Source organism: Bison bison, unplaced genomic scaffold (genome assembly GCF_000754665.1).
Source record: "Bison bison bison isolate TAMUID 2011002044 unplaced genomic scaffold, Bison_UMD1.0 scf7180017864379, whole genome shotgun sequence".
Taxonomy (NCBI): domain Eukaryota; kingdom Metazoa; phylum Chordata; class Mammalia; order Artiodactyla; family Bovidae; genus Bison; species Bison bison.
The window spans coordinates 2371243-2392492 of record NW_011494951.1 but is presented as its reverse complement, the minus strand read 5'-3'; the positions used below and the strand labels follow the sequence as shown (position 1 = coordinate 2392492).

At 47.4% G+C, this 21250-nt stretch overlaps 1 protein-coding gene across 1 annotated transcript in view; it reads right to left on the bottom strand.

Annotated features, from left to right (window-relative positions):
- Positions 1-21250, bottom strand: part of KMT2C (lysine (K)-specific methyltransferase 2C) — a 179156-nt gene that overhangs the window by 11786 nt on the left and 146120 nt on the right. The window contains exons 40-51 of the mRNA XM_010857354.1: positions 20946-21024; positions 19373-19436; positions 17332-17564; positions 12420-14111; positions 7916-8128; positions 5503-5644; positions 5235-5382; positions 3754-3932; positions 3529-3665; positions 1970-2219; positions 716-855; positions 242-349 (exon numbers count right to left, since the gene is read on the bottom strand). Of these exons, the coding sequence (XP_010855656.1) occupies positions 242-349; positions 716-855; positions 1970-2219; positions 3529-3665; positions 3754-3932; positions 5235-5382; positions 5503-5644; positions 7916-8128; positions 12420-14111; positions 17332-17564; positions 19373-19436; positions 20946-21024 (3385 nt within the window). The remainder of the gene's footprint in view (positions 1-241; positions 350-715; positions 856-1969; positions 2220-3528; positions 3666-3753; positions 3933-5234; positions 5383-5502; positions 5645-7915; positions 8129-12419; positions 14112-17331; positions 17565-19372; positions 19437-20945; positions 21025-21250) is intronic.

The window sequence follows — 21250 nt, the reverse complement described above, 5'->3', positions numbered from 1 at the left end:
AACCCCGCAAGTCCCCCCCACCCAGCCACATTCTTAAAAAGACAAGCCTCACCAAAAATCCAGCAGCAGGCAGCGCTGTACACTGACATAAGCAACTATCTGGTGAAAAAAACAACTTCTCTCTTCGAGGCTCGTATATTTTGCAGTCTAAATTTATTTGGCACTTAGCTTGAATTTTATTACACCGGGCACTACTGCTTGTTAAAAAGTTAGATTCGGACTGAGACAGTCTGCATCTCACCTTGCTTTCTGAGTTTTTTGCTTGTGCAGTTGATGAATAGAGAATAAAGCAGTTGTTACTACAGAAGACAATGTCCCTCTCCACTCTGCTGGGGCCGTCTCGGGAACCCTGAAAAGCAAAGAGAAGGGTGTGGCAGCTCAACAAGTCAAAACTCAACAGAGAGGGGATCCACACAGAGCAGTGTCTGCTGCTGTTCTTAAATGTAGCAAAAAAGTAACTACAAGCCAATATTTAGCATAGAATAATTTAGCCACAGGGAAAACACATTAACAAACTCTCCATATTTCACTCTATTTAAAAGTAAGTGCCTCTGCTAGGATCCTACAGAACAGGCTGTTGCAGCTGCAAGCACATCAGACGTGCCAACGCCACTTCCAGAAGGAGGCACCCACGGGCCCATCAACGGGCTCCTCTGGACACGGGAGAGGGGCAGCGCCAAGGACACAGCAGGTCAGGGAGGGAACACCCGAGTACCTTGCTCACGAAGGCCAGATCTCTGACCGACTTCCTCACGCCGCTGCCCAGAATGACCACCTTGCAGTGACAGCACCACTGGGGCCTGAGCGCCGCGCTCTCTGAGATGCCGAGACCGGCATCCTTGTATCCAGAGAGACCTGGGGACAGAGTGCTCGTGTCAGTGACAAGCACCGAGCAGCAGCCGGCTGCACAGCGGCACTGTGCCCATCTGCCGGGCACGGTGCGCAGCACGCTGCTCCCGTTGTTCCCTGGGAGCCGTCTCCTAGGCAGTGGTTGCGGGGCATCTGTTCTGTGCAGGACACTGGGGGACAAGGAAAGGAAGCTCTCCTCACATGGCTGGACACGGGGCTGGGAGAAGCGCAGAAGGAACCTGGGACACGCGTGTCATCTCCGGTCTACGTGTGAACCCCGGACACGTGTCATCTCCAGCCTACATGTGAACCCCGGACACACGCGTGTCATCTCCAGTCTACGTGTGAAGTGAGTTGGGAGGGAGAGTGCTTCTGCTTGAAGGTGACGATGACACGAAATGTCTCATGGAAGGTGAAGAGGCTCACGCACCAGAGTCTCATGTGAGTGCAACAGGAAAGTCAGAGAGACAGAGAGATTCCGGGACCAAGATAAAAACTAGGTCAGGACCCGGATTAGAAGGCCCGAGGTCCCTGCAGAGCACAACACTCGTGTGGCGTGGAGGTTCACGGGGAGAAGCAGGGCGGACCGGAGTGACTGAGTGGCCGGAGCTGAGGACTCAGCCTCTCCCAGTGAGGCCCGAGCGCGGCTGGGCTCAGGCAGCAGGTGAGCATGAACGAGACGCAGGAGCCCGGTGAGTGAAGAGACGAGGGACACAAGGCAAGGCCAGGGAGGGGGGCCTCGCACGGCTGAGGCAAGGGCCACCCCTCTTGGCAGCGGGAATAATGCCTGCGGCAGAGAAGGGCCTGGAGACGGCGTGGAAGAGAAGGGAAAGGACACAGGTGGGACAGCCTATCTGCCCCCTGGACGCAGGTGAAGTGGGCAGGGGGGTGAACAGGTCTGGGGGTGCACAGTCAGTGCCCCGCTGATGCAGGCTCTAATGCATCCCCAGGCACCGCAGGTCAGGTCACCACAGAAGACAGAACACACGGGGGTTAATCCACCAAGGACCGGGGCCGGCGTGTGACCTGTTAATCGCTGAGACCGAAGTGAGACTGTAGAGGAGGCGCGTGACTTTGGCGTCAAAAGCGTTTCGAGTTAGTGACACGTAAACCAGCTCACCGTTGCCTGCCGGAGGGAGCGGCGTGCTAGGCTGCTTCAGGTGCAAAGAGCTGGCTAGCCTGGGAGGGCGCGCAGATCCTGGTGGAGGCCCACGAAGAAATACACGCTGTCGATACTCCAAACCTGGGTTTACTCTGTGGCTACTGACCAAACCCACGGATGGAACATCTGGAGCATTACTAACCTCGTAGCTGTTAGGAATCCGAACATGGAGGAGGTCGGAAAATGCAGCCACAACACTGCTAATGTTCTAGAACAAAGGCAAACGCTACGTTACCGCCCAGAGGAACAGAGGACACCGGGGAACACGCACGCCGGGACAAGCGCACGCACTGCAAGCAACCCGGCCATTCTTACTAGACCCGAGAGTCTCAGAGTCCAAACAAGGCTCTCATAAACAGAGGCCCTCGCACAGGGGCTCCGACCAACGCTAAGTGTCCATCAGAGCGCTAGACTGTTTTAGACGTTTAGCACGAGCAATGAGCTAATAATAAGCCTTGCCATGGTTTCTGCAGCTGGTCAGAAGCTTCCTTCAAGTGGAGTCTTGCAGCTCTGGCGGAAGTCTGCCCTAATCTACAAGAACAAGCCACTGTGTTCTGTGGACAACCGAAACACCCCGTCAGTGACTACAAGCCTGGCTGCCAACAACACGCCTTCAAGAATTAACAGAGTCCTCAGCAATGTACTAATGTCTGATACGGGAACTGGAACACGTTCACAGCTGATGATAAAGTTCCTCACTGCTTAACTGTCTGTGCGAAAACAGTCATCAAAAGGTTGCTCTCTAAAGAGTGCTCCGCGTACACACATACACACTCTAAGGAGTGCTCCACATACACGCATACACTAAGGAGTGCTCCGCGTACACGCATACACTAAGGAGTGCTCCGCGTACACACAGAGACACTCTCTAAGGACTGCTCCGCGTACATACACACACACACTCTAAGGAGTGCTCCGCGTACACGCACACATTCTAAGGAGTGCTCTGCGTACACGCATACCCTAAGGACTACTCTGCATACACACACACACATTCTAAGGAGTGCTCCGCATACCCACATACACACTCTCTAAGGAGTGCTCCACGTACACACATATACTCTCTAAGGAGTGCTCCGCATACATACACACACATTCTAAGGAGTGCTCCGCACACACACACACTCTAAGGAGTGCTCCACGTACACGCATATACTAAGGAGTGCTCCGCGTACACGCATACACTCTCTAAGGAGTACTCCGCGCATACACACACACACACACTCTAAGGAATGCTCCGCGTACACGCATACACTAAGGAGTGCTCCGCATACATACACACACATTCTAAGGAGTGCTCCGCACACACACACACACACCCTCTCTCTCTCTAAGGAGTGCTCTGTCTATACATTCTCTAGTAAAACAACGCGAGCTCTGACTCCACTCCGCCCTTTCTGTCTCGGCTTCGGCTGAGATTGGTTTGTTGCGCTCGGAGCAGCAGGCGTGTGAAGGGAGGCTCGGCTGGCCCTCGCCTGGTGCTCTTCTACAGTGTCAAGCAGCCAGTGCACCCTTACCTCAGCAGCTGTAGGGTGCAGGGTGATCGCCACAGATATCAGACCCGACCTGGGACCATTTGGGGACGAGCCAAAAGGTGACGTGAAAAATAAAGTGCCTGGCTCAGTTTTGATATCATTCCTTCTGGATTCCAAGCCTTAAAAAAACAGCAAGGACAAGCTGTGTGTTAAGCCTTTTCTAGATTCAAGCAGTAGCCAGCCCTGCCCCATGCCGGGTGCCCTTACCTCTGCCGGCGTTGCTGGGAAGGATGGGGATGATGGGGGACGGCACAGGCTCCGGGGGCTCCTCTTTGACTAGCGACAGGTCCGGGTACCTGCTCACTTCCATCCCGACCACGCTCTCAGGGGAGGACGAGGGGACAAAGCTGTCGGGGCTGTCCCGCTCTGCCCCATGCTCCTGCATCCTGAGGGGGGGGAAACACGTGTGACATATGGGCACATCCACCGCGGGGGCTTCCCGCAGTGGCCCCGCCTGTCATGCCTGTGACCTCACTGTGAGTGCACAGTGATGGCAACACAAGAAGCCACAGATTCAGTTCAGGCCAAATAGGAAATCCCTTGGAAAAAATAAGAAATGTGTTGAACTATAAAGTAACTGAAATGTACATGTCTTCTGACTAAAGCTTTAGCATCCAAGTTTAAAGACCTGCCAGAGGAGGAAGATGTTCCATCTGTAACTCAGCACAGAAAGAAGGCTCGCAGCCCTGCAGGGTCCCAGATCAGCGAGACCAGTGACATGTGTGCAGGCAGAGGGGCAAGTGAGTCCCTCACGTGGCCAGTCTCGGGGCAGACAGCTCTCCTATGGCTGCAGCTGACTTAGGGGAAGGGTGAGAATCTGAAGGCCTTGGGCTTCAGAGGCCTGTATTTTTCTTAATGAATAAAGTTAAGGTGAAAAAAACAGAAGAGGCTAGACCAGAAGCTAAAGGTTACCAAGGCAACTGGGGCTGGAAGGCAAGTGTGTCCTGGGCTAAACGTGGCAGGGAAGCCCGAGAGCCTGGGGTCTTGCCTGTCCCCAAGCAGACACCTTTGTGCTGAAGGATGTGGGGAGAAGCAGCGTTTCAGACGGGAGAGGGTCCCTCAACAACCCAGGGTGGGCACTAAATACGCATACCTAGGAAGCCGCCCACCACACGGGTCCTGACTCACAACTTGCACAAACCCAGCAGTGAAGTGCAGGAGGAAGAGACCTGGATCCTAACTCTGGACAAGGCCTCCCAGTCGGCCCACAGCTTTCTCATTAATAAAGCAAAGGAACTTCACCTTGGACAATGACCTTTGAAATATTGTTCATGGAATATTGTGCATGGCCCACTGCTTTCTTGTCTATTTGATTATTTGCTGAATTTCCTGTATCAGGAGATTTCTAAAAATGCACAAATTCTATTTAATCGTAAGAATGTTTTATAACGGTTAAATTCTGAGGAAGATTACTCACCAAATTTTACCTTTTAAGTGTTTTTACATGCCTTTCCTATAGACATTATGCTATGCTGCTGCTGCTGCTGCTAAGTTGCTTCAGTCGTGTCCGACTCCGTGCGACCCCATAGACGGCAGCCTACCAGGCTCCCCCGTCCCTGGGATTCTCCAGGCAAGAACACTGGAGTGGGTTGCCATTTCCTTCTCCACATTATGCTATATACAAACACAAATAACGTTTTTTAATAAATGAAGTAACTAAAAAGTATTTGAGAACAAGGAACGCCTACCTTAATTCCTCCTGATTGTTATGAGGCGGAGTTGGGAGCGAGGCGGGGACGTCCACAGTCTTAGGGCCTTGAGCAATCGCTCTGGCCAGCAAGTCGTCTTGTGGTCTGAAGGGCAGCTGAAACCCTTTAGATCCTAGGTTTTTGGTAACTGGAAAAGTAAAAACACAAACCCCCAAGTACGTTCAGCCAAACTGATGGGCGGGAAGAACCCCACAACCTGACTGCCATCTCGCCGCGTGCAGCACCACGCATGGGCTTGGCCTCCTACCTTCGTGGCTCACCAACACGCCAGCTTTTCCAGCAAGCTCTTCAGTTGTTGCAAAACCATTTGCCATCTTCTGACAAGCCATAGGAGGTGGTGTAGGAGGAAGAGAGGCAGGGGGTGTTGGAGGATTACTTAAATTATTCTGCTGCAGGAGACCAAAAAATTTTAAAATTATATGCTACAGAGCAAATATGCCACGACCTTGCTAAAACTTAGTTCTGTGAATTTTTAGCACAGGGAAGCAAGGCTACAGAAATGTAATCAGATGCATCTTCATTCCTAAAGTGCACACCAAGAAGAAAAAGAGACGTGCAGGCCAGGAGGCTCTTGAGTGGAGCAGATACCCACAATCCTCTGGACACACTACCCACAGGCTCGCTTTCCCCAGCTTGCGTACTCAGCTTTGAAATTAAGAAGCAAATTGACACTGTGCCTCATTCAGTTCTATATGACTCACTTCAAGTTTCACTGTTAAAGCCAGTGAAGGATAGCTTTAAATTCAACCAATAAATAGTAATTAAGACATGCCCCAGTTCTATCAAAAATTTGAGAATTTAAGATCCCGTTCCAATAACTGCATCTCGTATCTTAGGTATTAGCATCTGGATTGTCCAGAAATCTCAAAAAGAAGCAAAAGGAGTAGCAATAATACTAAACGGATTTAGCCATTAGAAACGTAGTTCTCTCCAAACAGTTCTCCCTGCTTGTCACCACTTTGTCATTGACTCATTTGTCTCTCGGGAACTGTTGGGATCTACCAACACCATCATGCTGACCAAGTGCAAGGCACAGGCTAACGTGTTGCAAAGACCTAGGAGCTCACGAAGACGATGAGGCTGTGTGGAGAACAGCCCACATCAGAAGAGAAGGCGTTTACAAGAGTCAGGAGAGGTTCTAACTGGAGAGGAAAGCGGACCACGATAATACACAGAGCACCACAAGAGAAGGACTTTAACGCTGAAGAAGAGACGCCCCAGGGACACTGATGATGCTCTCAAGTACTTTTGCAAAAAAAAAAAAAAGATTGCTTTACACAAGTTGGATGTGAAGTCAAGAATATTTAATGAGCCTATCATAAAACTTTGTTTAAAAAAAAAAAACCATACCAAAGGATAGACATGGTTTAGTTTGGTATTATTTTAATAGCCTAAGGATTAATGCATAGTCGCAATCTGTACCTAAATTATTAGACTTAACATATTTTTCGGGGTTTTTCACTGTATTTTTTAGGGTAAATTCCTAACTACATTTTTTTTTATTCTATTTACTATGAATTTGGATTCATCTTAAGAATTAACAAAGATTTCTAAGACACTAAGTATTTTCCCCTATCACAGAAACACATAATGGATGTTTTTCCACAGCGCGTATTCTGACCTATACAAAAATTTCAGAAGTTTATACTGGAAAACACTTTACTTGGTAAAGTTTTAACCTCTGAGTTGAACTCAAGTTTAAATGGAACCTGGAAGATTAGATGTAAACTAGATGGAAAAACGAGACCAGCTCTACCAATTAGGCTATGGTATCCAAAAGAGGAGGCAAGGCAACAGCTGGGCAGAGAAACATACCTTGTAGGTCAACTGAGAATAGTAATCCGAAACCCCTTCAAGGGCGGCACTGCCAAAAGCTCCTAGAAGCCGATTCCCACTATTAAGCGGGCCACTGCCGTAAGGAAGAAAGTGGGCAAAGTTCACTCCAGTGACCGGTTCCATTAGAGGGAGCAGAGAGAGCTGCTATTGAAAAACACATTTGAGAGTGATGTACACGGCAAACACAGCAAGCGTTTCTCCATTTTCCTAAGACCCACGGCAACTCAGCCAAATAAGGCTTGAGAAAAATAAGACTTACAAATTTCAAGTGTCAAAATGCTGGAATAAGTGAGAGAGACTACAGGATCTTTTTGAGATATACTTTAAAATGAGCCTTATCCTCATCTGTCTTAAAGAGATGCTGCCAGGCATCTAGCAAGAAAACACCTTCCTTCTCGCGGCTGAGCAAGACTCGGGGCGGACCTGAGGCTCGGTGCCCCCAGCGGCCCCCTCAGCAGCTGTCTCCCACCTTCTGCGACAGCCACGAAGGTTTAAGGATGGACTTTACTACGGGAGAGACCAACGCCTGCGTTTCTCTGCGTCCAGAGTCACAAGGAATGAGGACAGAATTTTCCTGGGTACTGAGGCTGCTCCCTTAGAGTGTAAGTAAATCTCGACAATCCAGCTATTTTAAAGTAATTTGGGGTGCCAACAGAGGAGGTGCAATTTGCTTGCAAACAGGAAATCTATCAGGCTCCTTGTTGAGATATCTCTTACCCCTCTACTTTTTGGAAATGATGGCAACCAAGAGAGTTACATAGGGCTGAAAAAGCATCTGACGTCTCACTTCCTTGAAATTTACAGGGGCTCTCCAGGAGACTCACCTGTTTGAGGTGGGTAAAGGTGTCGCTGGTGGAGTACAGAGCTTGTCTCTCCTCGTCCTCCTTCTTCCTCTTCTTTGACCGAGGCGCTGCTTTCTCCCCAGTCCTCTGAGTCCTTTTGCTTCGCTGTTTCTTGGTTTCACTTCCTCCATCTGTTTTTGGCAACTGGTTGTTGCCACATCCAAAACCACCTTGCACTTGAGCCCCCAAAGTTTGCTAGTGTAATTGGAAAGGTTAAGAAAGCAGTGAACCATCCACGTGCTTGATTTTCAATTCCTGCTAACCCAGCTCTATCCTAAGACACACACTCCCCAGGTGGGTACCCCAAGCTAAGGAGGGAAGATGGGGGCCTCAAAAGGCCAGCCTCATGAGAACAGCATTCCCCCCTTTCAGACACGACTCTCAGGTACGGAAACCAGGAACAGCTGCAAAGCTTGGCGACAGAGCAGAGCTCGTCCCCTTTCAGAGACGCGCAACCCCTGGCCTGTCCGCCTGCCCTGGAGCCGCTGACAGTCCAGAGCCCCCTCTTCTCTGGGCTTGGGAAAGGGTGCTCTGGGGCTGGGGGAACAGGCGCCCCACGCGAAGGCTGTGCCGGTCTCTGCACAGTGGTCACGGCGCCTTATCCGGGCTCGCCTTAGGAAGGGGTGAAGTACAGGTGTGTGGAAGCCACTGCCAGGCTCAGAAAAGCATACTGCCTCTCAGTCGCGAGGCCCAGCCAGCCTCAGAGAGTGAAGCAGACAGACAACGTGTTTCGTTCCAGTGAGTCCACAGCCACACATATGACCGATTACCAACCGCTGCACACTTCGAGCCACTGAAAGGAGACCTACACAGTAACAAATAAGCCTTTCCTTTACTTTCATCTTCACGGCTAAGAACAAACTAGGCATTAAAGAAGTTTTTAAGGGCAGTGCTATCAATACCTTAAAGATATAGGACTCTTTTTAGGAGTCTTTATTTCTAAACTTGACACTCAATACTTGGCTATAGGCAAGTACAGTTCCTAGACTTACTTTAATGTGCTCTGCACTGAATCTTCGGGGGTTTACAGATTATAGTCTAAATAACATCATGCATAGATGGCAACATTTTTCTGTACAAGGCCAAAAGGTGAGTATCTTATCACTGACTCAACAGGCATGAGTTTGAGCAAACCTGGGGAGATGGTGAAGGACAAGGAAGCCTGATGCGTTGCAGGCTATGGGGTCTCAAAGAGTGGACACAATTGAGTGACTGGACAACAACAAATACCTTCTGCTTCGCAGGCCATACACCGTCTGTCGCAAACACTCCACTCTCTGCCCCGACACCACAAAATCAACTACGGCAACCCATAAACTGATGAGTTTGGCTCTGGGCTAATGAAACACTTTCAATTCATGGACACCAACCTTGAGGATCATAATTTTCACAGGTTGTGCAACGTCACTTGCATATTTTATTCAACCGTTAAAAACGCAAAAACAAGTCTTAGCTCATACAAACGAGGCTATGGCAGCAGGCACATGGCGCCCGCCCCAGGGCTGACCCGAGGTTCTCCAGGGGAGGTCCCCAGAGAGGCAGACAGTAGCCCCCAGGACGGGTGCCCATTCTCTGGTCCCACCCGAGACCTGCCGGATGTGAACCCGGGCGGGGGGCCGACCAGTGGTTTGCCAGGCCCTCCAGGTGACTCTGGCACGTTCACGTTCCAAGGGCCCTGGCCTACAGCTATGCCTCTCGTGTCCGCGTGAATGTGAATCACCTGGGATCTTGTTAAAAACACATTCTGATTGGTACGTCGGTGCTGGGCGTACAAGATTCCACTTTCTAAACAGCTCCTAGGTGAGACTGAGCCCCAAGGACGGCATGGGGATGAGTACGGAGCAAGGCCCAAGCAATTCTCTGTTGTTCTCCAGTCATTAAGTCCTGTCTGACTCTTGCGACTCTATGGGCCGCAGTCTGCCAGCTCCTTTGTCCATGAGATTTCCCAGATAAGAATACTGGAGTGGGTTGCCATTCCCTTCTCCAGGGGATCTTCCCAACCCAGGGATTGAATTGGGTCTTCTGCATTGCAGGCAGGTTCTTTACCACTGAGCCACCAGGGAAGCCCCAAGCACTTCTTACTGGCTTATAAGAGAATCATCAACCAACTGCTTGTTAGATGTGCAAGGTCAGGCCCTGTAAGTGCCTAAGAGAATTCTCCCGTCCTCACAATGACCCTAGAAACCAGCTATTACTATACTTCAAAGAAGACTTTTAATTACAGAAGAACACAAAAGATGAAAAATTATCCAAAAGTTTGCCTGAGATAGAAACAGTTCACATTTTAATGTTTCCGATCTTTCATCTATGCTTACATATATTATGATAAAAACACAATGAACCATACTCAGTATTCTTTTATTCTGGTGGCTGTCTTTTAAACTTGATATGCGGTTTGTCCCCTGTGACATTAAACATTCACACATAGCACAAACTTTAATGGCTGCAAACAATCTGTGTAACATTCAGATATACATATATGGAAACATCAGATGAGTAACTAGAATACTGGATTTAGGTTGCTTTCTCTCATTCTTATCTATCAGTAAAGACAAAGCCATCCAGCAGCTTTTGTGTGTGGTCACATCTTTGCGCCTACTAGAATGTCCCACTCCTCCTGCCTGGCCACCAGACGGTCACAGGTGTGCACTGCCTTCCATAATACCTCAGGCACAGGGTGGACCCTAATTCTTTTCATCCTTGTGCAACCCACTGACAGGGAGCATTACTGGTCCTGTTTTACAGGTGAGGAATCCGAGGCACAGAAAGCCTGGCCTGCCCAGGCTGCACCGTGGAGAGAGAGGAAACACGGACTTAACACAAACTGAGCGGGTGATCGCTCCACGTCAGCAAAGGCTTCGCCCCAGCACCACAGGTAACGGCCACTTCTGTGAGGGAAGACAGTCTCGGCACAGAGGGAGACGGGGCTGTCCAACTATGGCCACAACAGTTTTGCCTTGAGCGTGACTAGAAAGTAAATGGATTTCACCGTCTGTAAAACGGGACTAATAACTGAGCCTGTGTTATCTCAGGGCAAGTGCTCAGTGCAGTGTAACCCCTGGAATGTGGTTAAGAAGGCATCACTCTGGTAACCTAGGACCCTGCTCCCTGCTGCCTCCAAAACGGACAAACACGCGACACAGTCCAGACGTTTATACACATATATACACGAGCTGACCTCGCCCTTGTTCCACTGCAACACCCAGCAGCAGCATTTTTTACGTATAATTGCTAGTGGTGTTAAGACAAACTTCAATTCACCGAGTGCCGACTCTGTGGCGAGCACTGTGTCAGGCACGGAGGACAGAAGGGGGCTCGGGTGCAGTCTACCCCTTTCAGGAGTCACCTGCATTCAGAGGCACTAGAGACGCTGCACGTGAGCACGCGGGCACTCACTCGCTGGCTGGGCTGAGACAGCATCTGGGGAAGATGATTCTAGAACTGAGTTTTGAAAGACAAAGACATTGGCCAGATGCGAATTCTCTAAGACCCTCAGGGGCTGCAAGGCGCCCAGGATTCCCAGGGCCAGAGGAGGCGACAGACTGAGTGGCAACAAAACTGCCTCTGGGCTGATGACAAATACGCCTGAAAACCTCACCACCACCAAAATCCACAAAATTCATGTCTGAGTCTCTGCAATCAGCACTCAGTCTCTACTGAATCAGACAAAGAAGGAAAACAAAGAGAAAGCCGATACTTGCAAAACGAAAGGCTCCATGAACAACTGCACACGTGGACAATTAAATTCACCAGTCCATTCCACTCAGTTAAAAAAAAGGAAATCTAATTTGAGAAGTTCTGTAGGGAATTTATGAATACAACAGCAATGGCACTGCAGCTTTTGAAAGGTAAGACAACTAGATAAACCCCTACCACCGAAAAAACTTGCTGTGGGAAATATCTCAGGGAAATTCACTGGAATGCAGGAGATGGCATCTTACAGAGGAATATTTACAAGGGAATTCTGCACACAAATGAAGAAGCAAATCCAGTGTTCTGTAACTAAAAAACGGAAAAATACTGACACGTGGAAAACCACAAAGGTAAAATGACGTCTACACGTTAAGCCCGTGTGTGTAACGTGACGTGTTAACACTGTGAAACAGAATGGATCCCCGTACGCACTACAGGGGCACGTGAGCTACTTTGTTATCGCGAAGAGGTTAAGGGAAACTGCACGCATTCTGCAGTTAGGACACACAGACACTTACTTCTCTGCTTGAGTGAGACCCACTCAGCATGGTGATGATCAGCTGATGGGACCCGTTAGGTATGAAATGCTCTACCCTACACATCCCTGATTTTTGAAAAACATAATAAATTATTCTTGATAATAATTTATGGGTATAAATCAAAACACGAGGTCCATGTTGTGAATTTTCCTCCATAATAAAAAGGTTATAAAAGGTTGGCACTAATCTGTTGTAACCATAAGGTGAAACAGGAGAGGACAAAGGACACTGTGGTTTTCCTGGGCCATACTTACCACCTCAGCTGGGTTCTGCCTCTCGACCAGTTTGCCGTCCTTCGTAGAATCTTCTTCTGAACAAAAACTACCTTCGGGTTTCTGATTTAAAAGGGAAGATGTCTTTTTATTTTTCAGCAGGTGCTTCAGAAGCTCATTGCCCGAGTCCCCTTTGGTAGCAGGAGCCCCGGTGGCTCGGGGAGGGCTGTGCGCAGGGCAGGTGGTGGCGGCTATGGCCTGCTCCTCAGCCTGGTCCTCGGGGAGCTGCTCGGCTTTGGGTGCTCCTAGGCCCGGGCCCTGCTCCGGCTCGGGGGTCTCCAGTTTTGCCTCTTGGGCAGCGGCAGGGGTCTCCATGGAGAGCTTCTCTGCCTCTGACTCCGCATAGGTCTGCTGATCTGGGGTTCCCTGTGTGAAGTCCCTGCCAGGTGGCTGGACCTCTGGCTCGGCGCACAGCAGACCTGTTTCCCCGCTGGGCAGGGACGGGCCCGTGGGCTCTGGCGCCTCAGGTCCTGCCAGCTGCGGGGGCTCACTGGGCACGGGCACGGCGGGCATAGAGGTAGTTTCTGGGACGTTTGGGGTCAGCGGGGCAGTGATGTCCGAGTGGGGGGTGGACGGCGCCTTGGCCGACTCCACATCCTCGTCCTTCTTCTTCTTCCGGGTCCTCTTCTTTTTCCCTTTCTCTTCCGGGATTATGTCAGAATACAGCTGGATGAGCGACTGTGCCGAGCCGGGGTAGCTCTGCCCCTGGGTGACGGCCGGGTCCTGGCCGCCAGGGAGACCGCTGCTGGCCGTGGGGAGAGCAGGTGCGAACGGCGGCCTCGCGGGGGACGGCTGGAAGCCAGGCCCAGGAAGACCACCATGGACCTGCTTCACGGGGTGGAAACTTGGGCTTCCTCCTGCAATAGAGGGCGACTCGGGAACAAAGGAGGGCGGTCCCGTCTGCCTCTGTTCGTTGGTCTGCAGGAAACCTGGGGTTGGGGGTGAGCTGAGAGATGCCTGCTGCATACTCTGGGGCTGCACCGCCTGCCCCATCTGGTGCTGCGGAGATGGTGGGAGGGGCCGCGGGGGCGGCACGAAGTCGCGGGGAAGGTCTGCGCCGTAGAACGGGAGCTGGGGCGCGGGTGGCCGGCTGCTCAGCTCGGAGCCCATCAGGCCTCGCTGCTCCAGCTCCAGCCGCTGCTGCAAAGCTCTCTGTCTGTCGACTTCCTGCATGAGTTGGATCCGCTGTCTCTCCTGCTGTTCCCGGAGACGTTCCTTACGTTCTCGTTCTTGAAAACTTTCACTAAATGGGTTATTGTCATCGAATTCCACCCGAGGTGGCGGTCCACTCTGGGGATTTGCATTTGACACGGCCCCTGGGGCTGGTGTGCAAGTTTTTATTGGTAACTGTGCAACTGGAGGCTGAATCCTAGGAGGGTTGAGAGGGAGGTGAGGAGGAGCACTGGGAGGTTGCCACCCAGGTAAGCTGGGCATTCTGGCTGGGCTGCTGTGGCCAGGCATGACTGCAGGGTGCTGCAGCTGCGGGGGCACCATTGGGAAGCTGGGCTGGCTCATGGCAGGCGGGGGGGCACCCGGAACCAGGGGCGGCTGGGGCTGGACACCAGGCAGAACGGCGGGCGGGGGGGCCATTGCACATTGCTGCTGCTGCTGCTGCTGCTGCTTAATCCGGTAATCTTCAATCAACTCGGCATGCTCTTTCTGTTGTTTACGAATCTGGAATCAGAGAAGTCAGTCCTTCTCATTATATATGTACTTACTACAGGCTTCACACAACACTGGCTGATGGTAAGGGTGTAGGTGACACAGAAGGCACTTAGACCTTGTAGAGGCAAAATTATTTCGCTTATTAGGCAACGGCAAACATCACCCCCTCCAAAAACTCTTACACTAAAAACTGCCAATCTTTTCGATAATAAGATGTTTCTAAATATGAAATACCAAAAACAAATTTGAAAAACATTTTTTGATAATAATGTTAAGAAAATCTTACTCTGAAAGTCATAAGCTTTTTAAAGTATTTAAAAAAAGACAATAAGGGATTCCCCAGAAGTCCAGCGGTTAGGACTCCACACGCTTCACTGCTGTGGCCCGAGTTCAAACCGTCACTGGGGAACTGAAGTCCCACAAACTATGTGCCGTGGACAAAAAAAAAAACACAAAAAAAAGGTTATACAGGAATCAGCTAATCGTGATGCCTTAGAGGTTAGACTAACTATGAGATTTAACTCAAAATTTAACCATTTAAATGTTAAGATTTCATTTAAGTATACAAAATTGTACAGCATGTTAAAAAAAAAAAAGATGAATTAGTAGCACACGTACCACACCCTCCCATCCATGTTAAAAAGACTAGATTGGTAAAACTCCTTGAAAGTAAATGGGTATCATTTCTGAAATATGGAGACGCTCTGGGGTGGTATTTTGAACACTTCCTACTAGGCTCCTAACACCATGGCTGACTTGTGTCAGGGAGCTAGCTCATCCCAGACCTGTGGTGGCCCCGGGGGGCAGACGCTCGGGACCCCCTTGGTAAAGATGTAAGCCAGGTCCTGAGAACACACCGCCTCACGCAGGGAGCTAGGAGACAGGGCCGGGAGACAGGGCCGCGAGACGTGCGTGTTCTGCACAATGGCTGCATTTCCGCATACTGGACTCGTGCACTGACCCAAATGCTGACAGCTTTTCAACTTATTATCAACAGGTTCCCAGGCCGACCAGCATATTCTCTGCACACATCGTTTGGGCCTGTTTCCCAGTGGCTGGAACTCCTACCTGTTCTCCTCTCTCTGACTGGCTTCCTACTAGGACTGAGAAAGTCACCACTGGACTTTGGTGAAGGAGAATGAACACACAACAAGCACCCAGAACACGATCTGCATACAGAAGGTGCTGAGCCAGGCCTCTCCTAGGACATTTTACAAGTCTCTTAAGAACACGTCGTTAAAGAGATGACACTGGATTGCCGCCAAAAGATGATGTGTCCCATTTTCCAAGTATAGCATTAATTTCTAAATAGGATTTGATCCACGTATATGCAAAAAACTAGGCCCTCATCATAAAAAATTTATAGAAATACACCAGAAGGCAGTAACAAAGCTAAAAATAATTTATAAAAGAATCCTTAAAAGCATATTTACTTGCAGTAAAAAATGGCCCCAGAAACTAAACTGAAAGAGAAATGAAACCTCACTCTGGAAGAGTCCTAGTTTTAAACAAGGACTGCAATCGCCAGAGAGGGGGCAGAGGAGATGGCGAGATGGCATCACTGACTCAACGGACGTGAATTTGAGCAAACTCTGGGAGACAGTCAGGGACAGGAGAGCCTGGCATGCTACAGAACATAGCGTTTCAATGAGTTAGTGACAGATCAACAACATAGCTTGCAGATAAAATGCCTCATCAGCTATCGCATCTATCTCCACAATGACTCAGCAGATTCTTTACCTGTTGTTGTTCAGTTGCTAAGTGATGTCCGACTCTTTGGGACCCTATGAACTGTAGCACAGCAGGCTTCCCTGTCCTTCGCTCTCTCCTGGAGCCTGCTCAAACTCATGTTGGTTGAGTCAATGATGCCATCCAACCATCCTGTCAGCCCCTTTCCTCCTGCCCTCCATCTTTCCTGTGTAAAGTGGTGATGATACCCCCTTGTTCAGAAGGTTAGGTAAGACAGGGCATGTGACTAAGTTCCCTATGCAGAAAGCTCTTCTGTGATGTCTACCAAGTCAATCAAACTGCTCTTTTCTACTATTAACTTGGAGAATAAAATTTATGTTGACAATCAAAAACAAGATGGACCTTTCTTATGTATAATTCTATGCATTTCAAAACAGGTGGAGACCAGTGTGGCTGTCACCACAGCCAAGAGACAGGCCACTGCCCCTCTGTGGTCAAATCCTCCTCCCCCAGCTCTAGGCCCTGGCAAGCTCTAAACTACTGTCCAACTATGTAAGTCTGTCATTTCAACAATTTTCCATAAATGGAATCAATATATAACTTATTGGGATTAGCTTCTTTTACTCAGCACAATGCTCTTGCTGTATCTACCCCAGCTGTGGTGTATTTCAGCAGTTCCATTCTTTTTGATTGCTGAATAAGTATTTCATCATTCAAATGTACCACGCTTTGTCCAAACATTCACCATCAAAGGATGGTGGGGGGGGGAGCGGCGGCGGGCAGTGTGGGGGTGTCCCAGTTTTTGGTGACTGTGTTAGAGATACTATCCGTATGTGTACGCACAGGTTTTGGGTGAACCTAAGTTTTTAATTCAAGTAAATACCAAGAGGTCCCTTAATGCATTTTAAACACTATTACTCTTTTATTTTAAATAAAAAGCTCAAGTTTTATCTCTGTAAGTGTAACTGCTATTTCAGTATGAACATTTTGAGAACCATCAGGTCTATAATGGAAGATAACAACCACCTGGTCTTGTATTTCAGGAATGAGTTCTTTACAGTCAATGTATATTAAGATCAAAATACTGAGAGGGAACACTAATAAAAACATAGTATAAAAAAACAACCACCAGAATGATTCAAATGCTCCATCTGAAATTCCACTGGAGACTAGGGAACCAAAGACAGGGCAAGGCAAAGGTCAACTCCAAGTACTGACAGAAAACCGAGGCTCTCCCCAAGTGCTATCTCCAGGAAAGCTGAAGAGTGCAAGGTGACCCCTCAGTGCAGGGAGAGCACCTCAATTCCTCCCGCTCTATCAGCTCCAGCAGGGTTTCCTACGTCAGGGCCGGGACGCGGCAGCTTGTCAGAGGCGCCTGCGGCAGTGCGTGCTGTGTGACCATGACTCTGGGGCAAGGACTGGGGCAGTCACGCCCCCACGAAGAGGTCTGAGAGCTGTCATTTCTGACAGCGCACTTCTGCGTGCCACTCACCACCAACCAAATCCATTCATGATTAATCTCGAGCAGGCTCTGTGTTACCTGCTCCAGCTGCTTCTGGACCATGCTCTGCTGCTCGGTGACGTGCTTGAGCTGCTCGGCGTCCTCCTCTGGGAACTCTCGCCCAGCCTTCTTAGCGGTACGCTGCTTAGCTGAAAGGGCCTTCTTGGATTTCCTGTGCGCGCCAATTTGTTCTTCCAGATATTTCTGCTGCATCTGAAGCAGCTGTTGGGTCTCCTGAAGCCATTCTTCGTACTGTTTACGTTGTGAATCATCTGAGGAAAAGATTAAAATTCACCTGTGTTAATTTTCTAAAGAGTCCAACACAAGATACACAAATCCATTTTGTAAGGAAACAGTTTCACCATGACCTTGTCATAGGTATTGTGAAAACATAATACTAAATATTAGACCATAATGCAATGATAGAGTAGAAGATTTTAGAAAAATATTTAAGAAAACTAAAGAATGCATATTCTTAGGACACAGGCTAACCTCATACCTATAAATACTATAAACCCAATCTCTGAGAAGCAGAAGACTTATCTGATAGGATACTTTTTATCTACTAAATTATCAAATTCTCTAACCCAAAAGACACTATTAACTAAAATAAAACTACATTTGTATTTGATTAACTCAACATTACAGATTTTGAAGAGACGAAGTAAGATGCAGCCTACCAAGGTGCAGAGCATGGATCAGGTATCATTTCCCATGCTAACTGTCCAAAGTTTATAAGGTTTCCCCTATTTCTAAATAGTGAAAACATGTCCTGAACTAACAGGGAAAGAACCTAGAATGTTTTAGAAAGGACCAATATGAAGTCTGTTTTATAAAGGAAATCTGTAAGTTAAAAAAACTGATGATTTTTAAGAATTTTGTCATTTATATTCCTATAAATAAGCCATTAACCAAGTAAAATCTTTTCTACTTGTATGACTGTCATTAATATCTCCCCAAACAGCTGTATCTCTTCCTCTTGTAGCAATATTCCTACTTTATTCTTTGAGGGCACTTTACTTCACTGATGCCAAGTTAAGGAAAAAAAAAGTCATCTTATGTTGTGAAATTCAGAATATACCATTTTGACTCACTTTAAGACAAAGAAATGAATAAATACAATTCCAAGAAGGACATTAGCTGAAAAATTACATCAATGATAACAGAATATCGTCATACAATAAGAATCCACCCAAAGTCAATGGGCACAATAAAGCCAGAAAAAGCCAGTTGGTTATAGTAGTTCACTTGTTTTTAAGGCAAATATGTATTCAAATTATAATCATTAATGAAAGGGGAATTTCAAAAGGTTGGACTTTGGGTTTGTTCTTAAACCCAGAAGTTCCATCTGTGTATGAACTTGAATCTCATCTACTAAATTTGCAGGGCATTGTTCTAGAACAGGCTTTTTCACAAGATTTCAGAAGTTCTGCTTCTGGTAGAATGAGACCTACCGCAAGGAAAGCCTTTCTGGTTTCTGGAACCAGGAGAGCAGAGGTGAGCAAAATGAAAAATAACGGTGAAAAAAAAGTTAGCTAGACAGTCTGGAGAGTTCAGAAAGGTTCAGTTTGGGGAGAACTTTAAACGCTATCCTGAAGCACCGTGGGACCCCTGAAGGTAACTAGGAGGTTGTGGTAGCATCCTGCATCCCTGACTTCTTCACACCATGCTGCTAAGCCCGGCTCCTCTTTAAGCACACGCCCTTTGCTGTTCCCATTTAGTGTCCTTGTCACTGACAGACAGTCATTAGAAAAGAAGTGGTTTTACGCCACAGATTGTGAAGTGCCCAGTCTATATACAAAAAGAGCAGCAGCACCGAAGAGAACGGGGAGATGATTTTTCTGTATTAAAATACTCATCTCTAACCATAAGTATTCATGCACAGAAAAAGGAAAAGCAATGAAATACATGCCTTGAGGAAGAGGACCCTAATAGGGCAGCAGTGATGTTTAATAAAAGATTGAGGGCACTCTGACTTCAAATAACACACCTACACTAACTCCAAGATTTTAGAAGAACACAAATATAGTGCAAACCAGCAATCCCCAGAGAACACGTAACTGATTAGATTTATACTTACTGACAAAGCCTGGACCAAAATTTGGAGGATTAGGCCTAGAAATCTGATGTGTTATACTGCCATCCTAAAATAAGTAAAATTTACAAATAGGTTTATTCCACATTTCAGTTAAAGGGGGACAAAAACTTAAAAAAAGGAAAAAGAAGTGGAAGGGAAAAAACTTTAATTTCTTATGACATCTTTGAAGCTTTTGTTTCGATAAAAAGTAGAATGAATTTTGTGGTGACAACCTACTTTTTGAAAATTTTAAACTACCTCTGAACTGTTCTATTTGCTGGGTCTCAGTTGAAAAACAATTATTTTTGAACTAAGAGGTTATTCATCAAAAATATGATAGTAGGGCAAATCAAATAGTACTTAGCTGAAGATTCACATAAAACCCTACTTTGTGATCAAATCTACCTGGTTTCTTCAGCAACTAAGACATAGAAACATGGGTTCCAGATTTACTAAATTCCACTTCACAAAGTTATTTATAAACAAGAACAGGTATCTCTAACAGGCACAAGTAATAAAACAAATATACACTAATTTAAATATTACTCTTATTTTCTAATTGAATGTCTTATTTTTTCCAGGGAGAATGAATAAATAGGTATCATCTTACAATTCCCTGGTAACAATCTGATAAATAAAATTAACTTTGAAAAAGCATTTACTGAGTTCTCACAAATTCTGTTAGACATGAGCTGTAGACAAAGTAAAGACGACAAATAATATCAGCACCCAGAATGCACTAAATGTAAACCATAAAATTCTGCAAAGCAGGTGGTGTAACATCGACAGATCAGAAAATGGAGACTAAAAAGTTTGCCCCCAAATCCCAATAAACTCATAGTGGAAATCGGATTAAACTCAGCTATGAAGCCTATGTTTTTTCAACAATGTCAGATGGCTCTTTTTTATTGAAAATATAATTATCAGCATAATAAATCTAAAGCAGGGCAAAAACAAAGTGCCCAAAAGACATGTAGAAAGTAGGTGGCTTTCTCTTCTTTTTTTTCCTAGGCAGAACTTGGTGAAAAGAAAAACTGAAAACACAATATAACGTGTAGTTCTAACTTGCCTGGACATCACTTGACACTAAATATTTACACTTAAAGCTGATTACTGTGAATGTTAAGTACTTCAAAATTAAATTATTCCAAGGAATAAACTGCACCACGTGATTGTATCTAAATAAAATGACTATAATCATTATTTTCTGGAATTTGTAGCAGTTTTACATTTAAATGTAATGAGTGAATTCTAAAATGCTGGACGTGAAAACGTCTCCGTGGAGTTAAAGGTAAATGAAACCAAACCCTAAGACCCTAAGTACCTGGCTTCCCTCCAAGTGACCTTCTACCCTTAAACAAACAGATCCTTTTCAGAAACTGCCAATGTTTTAACCTTAACTTGTCTCGCCCCTAAAAAAACAGTGAAGTATCTTATTTCTGCCGAGCCGGTAGCACACTGTGGCAGCGTTCTAGGACTCCCACTGTTTCCTGGAAGTGGCCTCACTGTGAAGCCTAGTGAGACACACAGGGAAAGGCACTAGGGTTCGAGAGTGACTGGCGACGGGCGGCAATACCTGAGCAGCTGCCTGTGGCAGGAGGGTCTGGCCGTCCCCACTCTGCGCCCCGGCCACTGACTGGCCCACGAAGGGGAACCTGTAGAAAGAATAACTGAGCATCAAAGAAATATTTGCAACTAACATCATCTTTACGTCCTGAACCGTTTTCTTCCAAGGAAGGAGGACTAATGGCAACGTGTCTCTTGTCAAAAGCACTGACTTGGGCCCTGTATTTTTGTGCCCCAACCTACTACACGACGGAGAAGGCGACGGCACCCACTCCAGTCCTCTTGCCTGGAAAGTCCCATGGACGGAGGAGCCTG